Consider the following 12396-nt stretch of genomic DNA (forward strand, 5'->3'; position numbering starts at 1 on the left):
ACCTTGGTAAATACTGGTTCATGAATATAGACCATTTCCGATGAAAACTCTTGAGACTGCTATCCAAACTATCAGAAAGGGCATTTTCAATACATCAGGTGCTGCGGCCAATACAAGTATTTAGCATGGTTTACACCTGCTACACAGTCACGTCATTAGTGAGGTGTATCATAGGTGCTTATAACAATACATGCCTGTGTTTTACTTGCTGGCGTGAGAGGTTCGGCGCAAGTTTCGTAAACAAGAGTTTCAGCGTTTCTTTTTTACGGGACGCTGGAATCGTGCAACACGATACCAACGCACTCCAGTCGGAATACCAGCGTCAGAAGGTGCTAGGAATACTTCTACCTGGTAAGACAAAGGTATCACGCTACTTCGATAACGGGTCGTGGCTCTCCTAGTTGTATAGTCACCGTAAGTCGTTCACATCTTGTACCACGTTCAACGTCGTCATTGTCGTAGCTATTCGTTTAGCAGCCGAGAGTAGTTGTGCACTTAAACGGCGGGGATTATTTTGAGGTAATGGTTTCCGTGTGTGGAAAGCAGTTCGCCAAGGGGCAGCGGAGCTATTGTGAGGCGCGCACAGCCAGTGCATGAGCTGCGCTCTGCTTATTAGGCAAGCGTTAATAGGAAGCTTTAGCTCGGGCCCAACTCCGGAGCGGCCTATTCAAATACATGTAAAATGGAAAAGCGTTTTTCTGAGATAACCACTAGACAGATTTTAATTAATTATGTGGCATTTAAGAGAGAAAGTTGAATTCTAGTGACTGTTGGAAGCGGAATTTAGATTTAGGGCTTGAATATTTAAAAACAAGTTTCAAACATTCGACCGTTTGAAAAATATATAAGTAGGAAGTTTACAAATTCATAGCTCTGCATCAAGAACAGATATCGCAGTTCTGTAAACGGCATCCATTGGATCAAATAAAGCGGACAAATCCGATATGTCATTTTACATCTTATGTGAATTTGTGACGTTGGTTTCAGGGGTTCTGCAAAAGCTGTATTTCCAACTTATTATTATATTCATGTGTAACATATCAGTTTTGTCCGCTTTAGATGTACTATTAGATGCAATTCACATAATTGTAGTATCGGTTTTCGTTGTTTACTTACATAGTTGTAAACTTCATAGTCTCGTTTTTTGAAAATTTTCGATTTTTGCTAATTTTCAATAAAAAATTGACGACCTAAGTTAAAAATTCAAAAAGATTCTTAAAAATTGCCTCAAAAGGAGTTTACGTTTTTCTTTTAAATGCAACGAACCTCGTCAAATTTACTGCAGTGGTTGCCGAGAAAAACGAATTCTCCTTTTACATGTATTTAGATAGGAGCACCCGAGCTAAAGCTTCCTCTTAAGAGAGGATGGCAGTGTTTCGCAGGGGACAAGAAATGATGACTGAGGCCGTCTCTGCGGAGACTGCATTCCGCCCCCACCGGAATGCAATCGCCCATGCCGTGACATCGAGCGTACCAGCGTGACGACTTAGTCACTGAGCTGCAGCGGCGGGCCTATTCGCACGTCACGGCGAGGTAGCATCGCACGTTTTGGTACAATAGCGTGTTTTTTTTTTGTAACCCCATCAGTTTATGTAACCTCCCTGTCTTGCTCAAAGCTGTACCGCTAAACTGACTCTATAATGCAAGCAATGCAATATATCGCATTAAAACGAAATCGCACCCTCTGTCGCGCGGCCCTACTTTGCCATCAAAAACTTGCATCTTGAAGGCGGATGCACAAACCGCTGAGCTGCAGCGGAATCGCTTTTTCATACGTTGTATTCATTGCAGCGAGCGCGAAATGGTATGAGAGTAAGGAAAAAAAAACACATCATGCTGCAGCGGATACTAGAAAAATTTTCACCCTTTGGGGAGGAAGAAGAAGAAGCGGAGCAGTGCGGAGAGAGAGAGAGAGAGAGAGAAAACTTTTATTGTAAAGTTTTAGTGGAGCTTTCTTTCCCAGCGGTGTGGGCTAGCGTGGCGTCTGCTTAGCCGCGACGCTATCAGCCCATTCCGCCAACCGTATCTGGTCTTGCGGGTTGGACGTTTTCGTTTTTTTCTCCCACTCGTCATGTGAGGGAGCTCGCCTAAAGAGTTCTCTCGGGGGAGGGTTCTTTTGGCATCCCCACAAGATGTCATCTTGGTCCGCAAGGGGACAGCTACAATGTTTGCAGTTTGGTGGATATTCACCACCGGTCATTGCAGCTAGCCTTTTTGGACTAAGTACAGATCTAGTCTGTACTCTCCTGAGGTTAGTGGCCTGTATTCTTGTCAGTGTCTCGTGCGGGGATGGATATATTCGCCTGGATTCGCGGTAATAAACGGTCATTTCGGTGTAGGTGTGGATACCTTCATGTCGGTCAACCCCGACGGAGGAGCCCACCTCCCGGTTACTAGCTGCTCGGGCGGCTAGATGGGCGGCCTCATTGCCAGGGTTGCCCGCATGAGCGGGTACCCACACCAACTTCAATTGATTGAGGTTTTTGTTAATTATTCTGAATGCTCGAGGGGAAATGAAACCTGAGGTGTAGTTACGAATCGCTGTTTTCGAGTCGGATATAATAATCTTGGTGCCCGGAATGGAGGTGCCCATGGCGATGGCGGCCTCTTCCGCCTCCACAATGGAAGATGTGTTTACCGTCGCACAGCTGATGGTGTGCCCGTCGCCATTAGTGACGGCTATAGTGTGTCGACCATCACTGGTGCGAGCAGCATCCACGTATATGGCGGGTTGGTTTTTGTAACATTGCCAGAGTGCCGCCGCCCTAGCTTTGCGTCTACCGCTGTTTTCAGTGCTCATGTTTTTCGGAAGCGGGGGGATAATGATCTTGGTCCGGATAGTGTTAGGTATTCGCTGTCGTTGCGGGATGTCTAAGGCTGGACGATACCCTAAGCTGTCGAGGATCCGCTGTCCCGCATGTGTGCCGGATAATCGAACTGTTTGAGCCCATTTGTGGGCCTCTATGACGGACGTTCGTCGCATGGGCTTCGTAGATTCCTACCCTCACGGACTATCTCGACCCACCGGGCCGCCAACTTTTGGGTTGGATCTGAGAGAGCTAACAAGCTGGATCAGCCGGACACCGATTTCAAGACGGTAGGATCATTTTTGGCAAATTACCGGACTTTGATGGGAAACGCTCGCCGCTAAGCCTACCGAGGTTTAGCACGACTACGGGCGTTTGCGGGCAGCCAGGCCCGCTCAGCGATAGCGATGCAGCCTGGACCCGACTCCCGCTCCACGAAATATCCTAATGTTGAGCCATCGACGAGTAGACTAGCCCAGAACTTGCTAGAAGCACAAGAGATGGACGACGACCACCTCGGCGCCTCCGACTCCGAGAATTCGGCAGACGGGGAGATCGAGGACTCCGCCATGCAGGAGCAGCAAGACACTCACAAAGAAGACGAAGCAAATTGGGAATTGGTTATGACCAAACGCCAAAAGAATCGACAAAGGAAGAACGGACGGAACGCCGGCAGCGCCGGGAATTCCCCGGCCCCACCGCCGACAGCTGGCGCGCCAGCTTCCGGCGCGCTGAAAAAAGACGGGAAAGGAGCGCAGCGGCAGTCTAGGCAGAGGCTGCCCCCGCTCCCCAGAGACGATTTCAAGATTATTTTGCGACCGAAGGGACTCGTAGTCAAGTCGCTCCAGCAATTTCAAGTGGCCCGGGCCGTAGCCGCGGCAAGCAGCAACAAGTTCGAAGGAAGAGACCTGATCACGAGGCTCCGCACAGGGTCCAACATAATAATCGTGAGCACGCCGAACGAGGAGGCGGCCCAGCTCGCGAGGCGCATCACTAGCCTCACGCTCGAGGGACGCTCATATGACGTGAACGCTTACGTGGCCGCACCGGAAAACACCCGGCGTGGCGTGATACACAGAGTGGACCCCGGCGCGACACCGGAGGAACTGAAAGCCGACTTGTGGACGCGCACACAGGGTGTCACCATTCACAGCGCCCGAAGATGAGGCAAGACCAAGACGGCCGTCATCACCTTTGACGGACCGATCACACCGAAACACGTCATCTACTGCGGAGCCGAGTACAAGTGCTACCCGTACCGGCCCACAAGACAAATCTGCTACGTTTGCTGCCAACAAGGTCACCGCTCCGACGTGTGCCCCACACCGGACGCCAAGGCTTGCAAACAGTGCGGGATGCAGAACCCGCCAAAGGATCACCAGTGTACCCCCAGATGCCTGATCTGCGGAGGCAACCACACTACCGGATCGCGGGAGTGCCAAGACCGACTAAAGAAAGCCAGGGACCTGCGAGGCAAGGCCAAGGGCGACAACAACGGCGGCGGACGCGGGAGCAGACGTCGCAGCCGGGACGACCGCGGCAAGAAGCCGCGATGGTTCAGCTCGGAGGAGGAGACTTCGCGGAGCCGATCGAGATCCCGGGCGTCGCGGAGCCGTTCACGGAGCCGGTCACGGTCCTTCCCGCCCCTGCCGCCCCTGGCCATTAAGGGAGCAGGCCAGCTGCAGCAGCAGCAGCAGAAGAAAAAGACGAAGAAGGAGCCTACCCGAAAGAGCGGCGGCGTCAAGGTGAGCTGGGGAGCCGAAAACCCTTGGTTTGCTCCGCACTCGGGTGGGGTAGCTAACGAAAAGAACAACACAAACAGCCACCGCGAACAGCCTAGACAGGAGGACGCGGAGAAAATAGCGCTGAGACGTGAATTAGAGCTATCACGCGCTAAGCAGAAAGAGCTAGAACGCCAAATAGCAGAGCTAACGAAGGCAGTGCGAGACCTTAGGTCGAACAGCCCTGCGCAGCCACAGACCGTACAAACCCAAGCCCCATGGCAAGCAGGCAACGAGGATTTCGCCACGTTTAAAGCAGAGATTCAGCAAATGATGCAGCAGATGATGCAGCAACAGCAGCAACAAATGCAGCAAGTGCAATTACAAGTCACAGAGCCCCGGAGCAGCATCCGCAAGCAGAAGTTTACCGAGAACATTAGAGAGAAGGCCTACCACCGCCCCGCGCTGGCATCCCTCGCCGACACATCCGCAAACAACACCGAGGCTTAAACATGGCCAGTACAACTTTAAGCAAGCAAGAAAGCTTAGATATATGGCAATGGAACTGCAGAGGCTACCGTTAGAAGCAGGGCCTCCTCCAACAATACATTCACACGCAACAAGCACCGCCTGACATCATATCGCTTCAAGAGACGGGCACGACACCAACACTCGCCGGATACACGTGTTACGAGACTCAAGAGAAAGGAAGAACGGCTACCCTAGTCAGCAAGGCACTCATCGCCATAAGCCACGACAGGATAGCCGACACCGACGTAGAGCACGTGATTGTAGAAATTATACCCAAGAAGAAAAGAAAGAGGGGCAGTATATTTATTGTAAATGCATACAGCCCTCCGAAACAGAGGAAGGCCAAATTCTACGAGCTTTTCCATGGCGCACGCAAACTAGCGAAAGACAGCACGCTAATCATCCTAGGAGACTTTAACGCCATGGACAAAAGCTGGGGATACCAAACAGCAAACCCAAAAGGCAAAACGCTAGCGGAGGCAGCAGAGAACACCGACTGCAACCTACTCACAGACCCAGATACTCCAACCAGAATCGGAAACAGCGTTAGCACCGACACCTGCCCCGACCTCACGTTCATACGAGGAGCGGAGCAAGCAGTGTGGGAGAACCTGTTAGAGAACCTAGGTAGTGACCACTACATACTCAAGACACAAGTAACTTCGGACAGGCTAAGGCGTCAGCTGGGATCGGCAAAAATTACGGACTGGAGCGCTTTTCGAGAGGCATGCGATAGTAATCTCGCCGAGAACGGGATCCAATCGATAGAAGAGTGGGGGAAAATTCTCATTGAAACACAGCGCAAGTACACCAAAGAAATCACGCGAATGACGCAGACACCCGAGGTAGACGCCAGACTGCTCAAGCTGTGGGAAGCTAGACGCGGGCTCACCAAGAGGTGGAAGAAACAAAAATACAACAGGAAGCTAAAGATAAAGATCGCAGAAGTCACAGCGAAAGCAGAGGAGTACGCGGCGCAATTGGCAAGGCAAAATTGGCAGCAATTCAGCGACTCCCTCAACGGAACTTTGACCACAGCGAGGACGTGGCATATCCTCAAGGCTCTCATAGATCCGACCAAGACCAAGGCAGAAAACAACAAAACCATCTACCGGTTCATCCACCAGTACGAGGGACCAGACTCCGAACTCCTGGAGAAGGTGCGCGTTAAATGCTTCGGGGACACAAACCCAGCAGCTTACGCAGAGCGCTACCGAGGAAGAGAAAACGTTAACCTGGACAGACCCATCACGCGAGAAGAGGTCTACGCAGCGATTCGAAACACAACCAGAAACACGGCCACGGGTGCAGACAAGATAAATAACGCACTCATCCGCAACCTTAGTGAAGAGTTAGTCGCAGAATTTACCGACTTTCTCAACAAACACTGGGAAGCTGAGACCGTCCCCGAGGAGTGGAAGCATGCGGAGGTAGTGATGATTCCTAAACCGGGCAAGAAACTGCAAACTGAGAACCTCAGACCGATCTCGCTCACATCTTGCCTGGGAAAACTGTACGAACGAGTGGTGACGCTGAGACTACAACAGTACATGAAGGACAAGGAACTGTATCCCCACAGCATGTTTGGATTCAGAGCAAAATTATCGACCCAAGACGTACTGCTTCAAATCAAAGAAGTACTCGGGAACGTCCCCAGGAGCGGGGAGAATATAATAATGGCATTGGATATCAAGGGGGCTTTTGACAATGTAAGCCACGAAGCTATCCTCACGGGCATGAACGACCTGAACTGCGGGAGGAGAGTCTACGGCTACGTCAAAGCCTTCCTTTCAAACAGAACGGCAACGATTGGCCTCGGAGGGCTCCGATCAGAGAAGTTCCTTACTCCAAACAAAGGGACGCCTCAAAGGTCGGTCATCTCCCCCACGCTTTTCAACATAGCAATGATTGGCTTGGCAAAACAGTTAAAAGAAATCGACGGCATACACCATGCCATGTATGCCGACGACATCACCATCTGGGTTAACACAGGCTCGCTCAGACAGAAAGAAGAGAAGTTACAAGAGGCAGCCACCTGCGTAGAGGACTACGTCAGAGCAAGAGGGCTAGCCTGCTCCACTGAGAAGTCCGAGCTCCTGAGAGTTTGGAGAGGAAAGCAAAACCGCACAGTCCCCACCAGCGACGAGTTAAAGCTCAACGTCTACCTCGAGGGCATGCCGATACCGGAAAAGACGCTCATCAGAATCCTGCTGGGGATGTGGATACAGTCAAACCAACGCTGCACCCACACCCTCGCCCTACTCAAGGCATCCACACTACAAGTGGCCCGCATGATCACGCGCATCTCACACAGACGCCACGGCATGCGAGAGGAGGACACACTCAAGCTGGTCACAAGCTTGGTTGTCAGCCGAGTGGCATACAGCCTCCCATACTACAATCCCATCAAGAGTGAGGTACAACAGGCGGACGCGATTCTACGCAAAGCCTACAAAACCGCACTCCACCTTCCCGCAGAACACCTCAACCGAAAAGCTCCTAGCCTTAGGACTACACAACGCCTTCGACGAATTGAAAGAGGCGCAACTAGTCTCCCAACAACGCAGACTACAGCAGACCCCATCTGGCAGGGAGCTCCTGAAGAAACTAGGCTACGCCGATCAACTGCAAGAGATCCAGAGGACCGAAACAATTCCGAACGAGTATCGCAACACTCTAAAAGTAGCACCCATACCCCGGAACATGGATCCCAACCTCCACAAAGCACGCAGAGAAACGAGGGCTGAATACCTACAAAAAACACTAGCACCCCAAGAAACGACGGTATATGTGGACGCAGCCACATACGCCAGAGCAGCGGGGCAGAGCAACAGCAACGCGGTAGCAACGGTGATTGATTCGAACCTACGCGAGATCACCAGCGCATCACTACAAGGCTGTACGATAATCGAGGCTGAAGAAGCGGCCGTCGCTCTAGCGGCAGCGGAGGGATATCGTTCTAAACGGTCTTTAACAATCCTTACAGACTCGCAAACAGCGTGCCGCAACTACCTACGCGGCAGAATAGGGCACGGAGCGCTCCGCATACTCCGCTCCGGAGACCACATAACACAACGACAAACAAAAGAAGAACCAATTAGGCATACAATAGTATGGACGCCGGGACACACGGGAGTCGCAGGGAACCAAGAGGCGGACAGGATAGCTCGAGGGCACACTTATTAGCGAGCATCCCACGTAGGCGACCTCGAGGAGACCGAACCTGTACCCCAAGACTATTCGGCGATACTAATTACTACAAGGGCTGCAGAAAGCGGTATCCACCACCGCACAGCTCCCTTAGCAGAGAGGACTCTGTCGCGTGGAGGCAGCTACAAACGGGCTCTTACCCGAACCTACACGTACTCAGCAAAATTTATCCGACACAATACAATGACAAATGCCCCTGGTGCCACGAAACACCCACGCTGTATCACATAACGTGGGCATGCCAGAAGATAGACGTGGCACCCGTTATACCAAACCCGAGTGCGGAACAATGGGAGGGAGTGCTCTCCAGCGATCGCCAGGTCGACCAAGAAGGTCTGATTCGGCGAGCACAACTGGCAGCAGCATCCAGCGGAGCCCTGGACTAAGGGCAACCGACCGTTGTGTTAGAAGATGGACGATTCCATCTGAAGACCGCAGAAGACCAGCGAATCTAGAGCTGATAAAGTTTTTCACTCACTCACTCACTCACTCACTCACCCTTTGGGGCGTATGATGTCCCGAAACAATAATCATCTTCTGTATTATTTGTGCTTCTTGATAACTGTGCGCTTCCTACTTTCCTGTCAATGCAAAGCAGGCTGATAACCCGCATTCTGTTCGCCACCTGGGAGTACTGGGCGCGCAGCGCTACAGAAAGGAAAGGCGCGCCAGACAGATGGCGAATACTGTTTGGGGATAAGGTAATCCCCAAAGAGTGTGATTTTTTTGTTACAGTGTGGCTCTAGAACGGCCCAAAAAGCACGATCGATATAACCAGCAACAAATAACGAAAACGGGCAAATTTGTCCTTAAAAGGGAAGGAACAGTGAAAGGATAATCAAGCGAGGGAACTCATTAGAATGAAAGTCTTTTTGATCATACATGTCTTACGGGACAACCGCGTTCCGTGATTTGAGCTGGATTTACATGCTCACCACGCAGGCTTTCAGTAGTACTGGAGGCTACAATAGTTAAGCCTGCATCGGATGAAGACGATCGCTGTGCGTATTTTGCATGCACTTGCATTATTGATGGATGAGAGTATAAGCATTCTTCTTCGTAGGCCTTCTTACTTACACTATGAACTCAGTGATCCCGTATTACGACAACACAGAAAATAAGACCATGCCCGTGATTTTGGCCGTGTACTTCAGCACTTACACATCTAACACTGAAAACAAGTGGTTGCTTTTTCTTGAAGGAGTCATCGGGGATGAATTTAGTCAAAGCATACTTATGGGCAAAAGGTGTAGTTGATCACGTATTCGCAAAAAAATAATATTCAAAACTAGGTAAGTATGTATTTGCGTACTTTAGTGTAAACCGTACCGTGCTGGCTGCGATGAGCACTGAATCAACTATAGAGCTCTAAAATAGCTGAAAATGCAGCCCCATATCTAGCCACAATAAACATATTCGAAGCTATGAATTGGGTCACAGTACATCGTGATGCTGAACTGGTATCGCGTGATCATAGACAGTCAACTGATATGAATTCGGCAGCTTTTTTTGTTTTCGGGAAACTGGCACCCCTGTTTTAGCGTACATCGCATGACGACTCACCGACAAGCCACTGGAGCCAGTACTTGTTATAGCGCGTTGAAGGCGGCATATCCCAAGGATGCACAAAGACGCCCACGCCAAGTTCCTGGATGGTCTGCAACGAAGGCCGAACACAAGAGAAAAAATCACTGCCGTAACCTGACTGATCTTACAGGGGATAACCGTGTATATTGCCAGGTGCGTTCACTCGCAACTGCAATGGAGGTCTATTTATATAGTTAAGAGCCATTACCATTATGCATGTGCTGCGACAAAGTGTATAATGCTTTGCGACGTATTAACTTGATTTAGCCCAGGAAGCGCCATATGTCCGAATTAGGCGTCTTCATTGCAGGCTTCACAGAACTGAGAGTGCTTAGACAAAAACTCGATGCCGACTGATTTTTGTTCATAATAGTACATTCATTATAGCCGTACCTGTCTCCATGAAAGTTTTCTTTGTTACCGATAGAAAAAATAGAAGTTAGTAGACATCGACAATTTTTTCGGCTGCGGTCTCTTAAACTGCAACTGCAGAATCAAGCAGCTGACGCGGCTATCTTCCCATGAACTATTAATTCTTGGCCACAAAGTCATGGTATTTCTTGATGGAACAGGACATACGACACTGACAATGCCGCAGTATTTCATTCTGTGGCCTCCTAAATGCGTGTACAGACTCCCAGAATCTGTGTCGCGCGGAAAACCTTGAAGCTGCGAGATAGCAAATGACTAGGACTACACATTGGCGCAGAAATACGAGTTTCATTAGTGGTGGAGGCGGAAACAAAGTTTTAGCGCCCACCTCTTAGGCGCCCGTTCCTGTGGCGAGCGTCGGCGTCGGCGTCGGAGTAAACGACCGGCCGAGCCGAGCGAAGGATGAAAGAGCGAACGCGGAGCGCAGTGGGCGATGAAAGACGCGAGTAGGAAAGTGGAGGAGCAGGGTATGGCGAAAGCGTGAGAAGCACAGCGTAGTGCCGCGACGATGGCTACGAGATGGCGCAAGAGTAGCGCGCGTAGACTGGAGTTCTGTCTGCGGCGGCTGCTGTGAATCGCGCCCCCGCGTCACCCACGCGCTCCTTCTCGCGACCTCTAGATAGGCGAGGCACTCGCGCCACAGTTAGCTCCGTTTGCAACGCGCAGCAGGTGACAAATCGTACGCGCCAGCTAATACACCGCGAAATGAACACACGCATGAAGCTGCACTCAAATTTCGCATTAGGGAGTATCCTAATAGTCGGTGAATTTTCTGCTTCATTTTTTGTTCTGTCACGAGGGAATGGGCCTGACGGCAATGAAATCATGAAAACGACATGATAATAACCACAATTTCCCACAGATTAATTATTTGCAATGACCCATTCCAGGAACCAAAACTCCTGTATATTAAAGCGAATCTGGATGCGAGGACGAGGATGATGTGTGAACAAAGCTAGAAGTGAACAGGTGAAGTTAGGGCGTTGAGAAAGATAAACAATTTGTCAATTGCTTGTTCGAGTCATTTCAAGAATTCATGGAAGCACAATGGAGAGGCTGCGAGATGTAATAGGTTCAAACAAGACAACCGTCCTACGCGTTGTGAGCGTTGTGAAAAGCATTTGCCGAAAGGTTATTCAGCAAACATCGTGGAACTTACTACTGCTGCATGACACATTGCATTTACCACGGGGGCGGAAATGAACAAATGCGAGTGAAGCCATTGCCGTCTTCTGTGGCAAAAGAAAGAAAGAAAAAATATTAGAGTTTATCTAAATAATGCAAGTTTAAGCGCTCCTACTATTTACGTCCACGTGATGCCTTTAGTCTGAGGTTGTGAAGATTTGCTCAAACGGAAAAAAGAACGTACAAAAGCATGGCTACATTTAACGAAACATGATTTTCACTTAGTTTACATATTACACTGCAAGAACTGTGTCACTGCACTGTGTTAACGAGTAGAAAATAAAGCACATTGTATGCGTTCTTACAATATCGTGGACTACAAAGATGATGTGAAACACTAGAAAGTTTAGACACTAGTTACCTTTCCCATGTCTTCGAGGAAAGCTGACTCTCTGGACTATATTACATTAGCCTTACCTACACACTAAAAGTTACCAACAGTTATTTGTAAACTTTTATTTGTGTTACAGAATGCTGCCAGAATGCTCAACTTATCACAACTGAAGTTGGTCTCCTTATGAAAACTGCGTTCGCATCGGCTGGGACAAACGAGATAACCAGTGTCGGACAGCTGGGCGGGCTGGTGCTGTTCCTGGACACACACACACACACACACACACACACACACACACACACACACACACACACACACACACACACACACACACACACACACACACACACACACACACACACACACACACACACACACACACACACACACACACACACACGCGCGCGCACACGCACACACACACACACACACACACACACACACACACAAATAAGATTATAAGAAAAGGGCAACAATGAAGAACATTTCAATCGCACACTTTGTCATGTGATATGTTATCGTTATATAAATGTCTGCAGTTCTCCTTCGCGCCAAAGCTCTACAAGTGGCCCGTGGAACAGATATTCTG

The 12396-nt window shown here is 49.8% G+C and overlaps 1 protein-coding gene across 3 annotated transcripts in view; it reads right to left on the bottom strand.

Moving 5' to 3' along the window:
* The window catches only part of LOC135901437 (2-amino-3-carboxymuconate-6-semialdehyde decarboxylase-like), a 94825-nt gene that overhangs the window by 19870 nt on the left and 62559 nt on the right, over positions 1 to 12396 (bottom strand). For all 3 annotated transcript variants that reach the window (XM_065431244.1, XM_065431241.1, XM_065431242.1), the window contains one exon: positions 9833 to 9926. In XM_065431244.1, coding sequence (XP_065287316.1) covers positions 9833 to 9926 — 94 coding nt within the window. The remainder of the gene's footprint in view (positions 1 to 9832; positions 9927 to 12396) is intronic.

Source organism: Dermacentor albipictus, chromosome 1, assembly GCF_038994185.2.
Source record: "Dermacentor albipictus isolate Rhodes 1998 colony chromosome 1, USDA_Dalb.pri_finalv2, whole genome shotgun sequence".
Lineage (NCBI taxonomy): Eukaryota > Metazoa > Arthropoda > Arachnida > Ixodida > Ixodidae > Dermacentor > Dermacentor albipictus.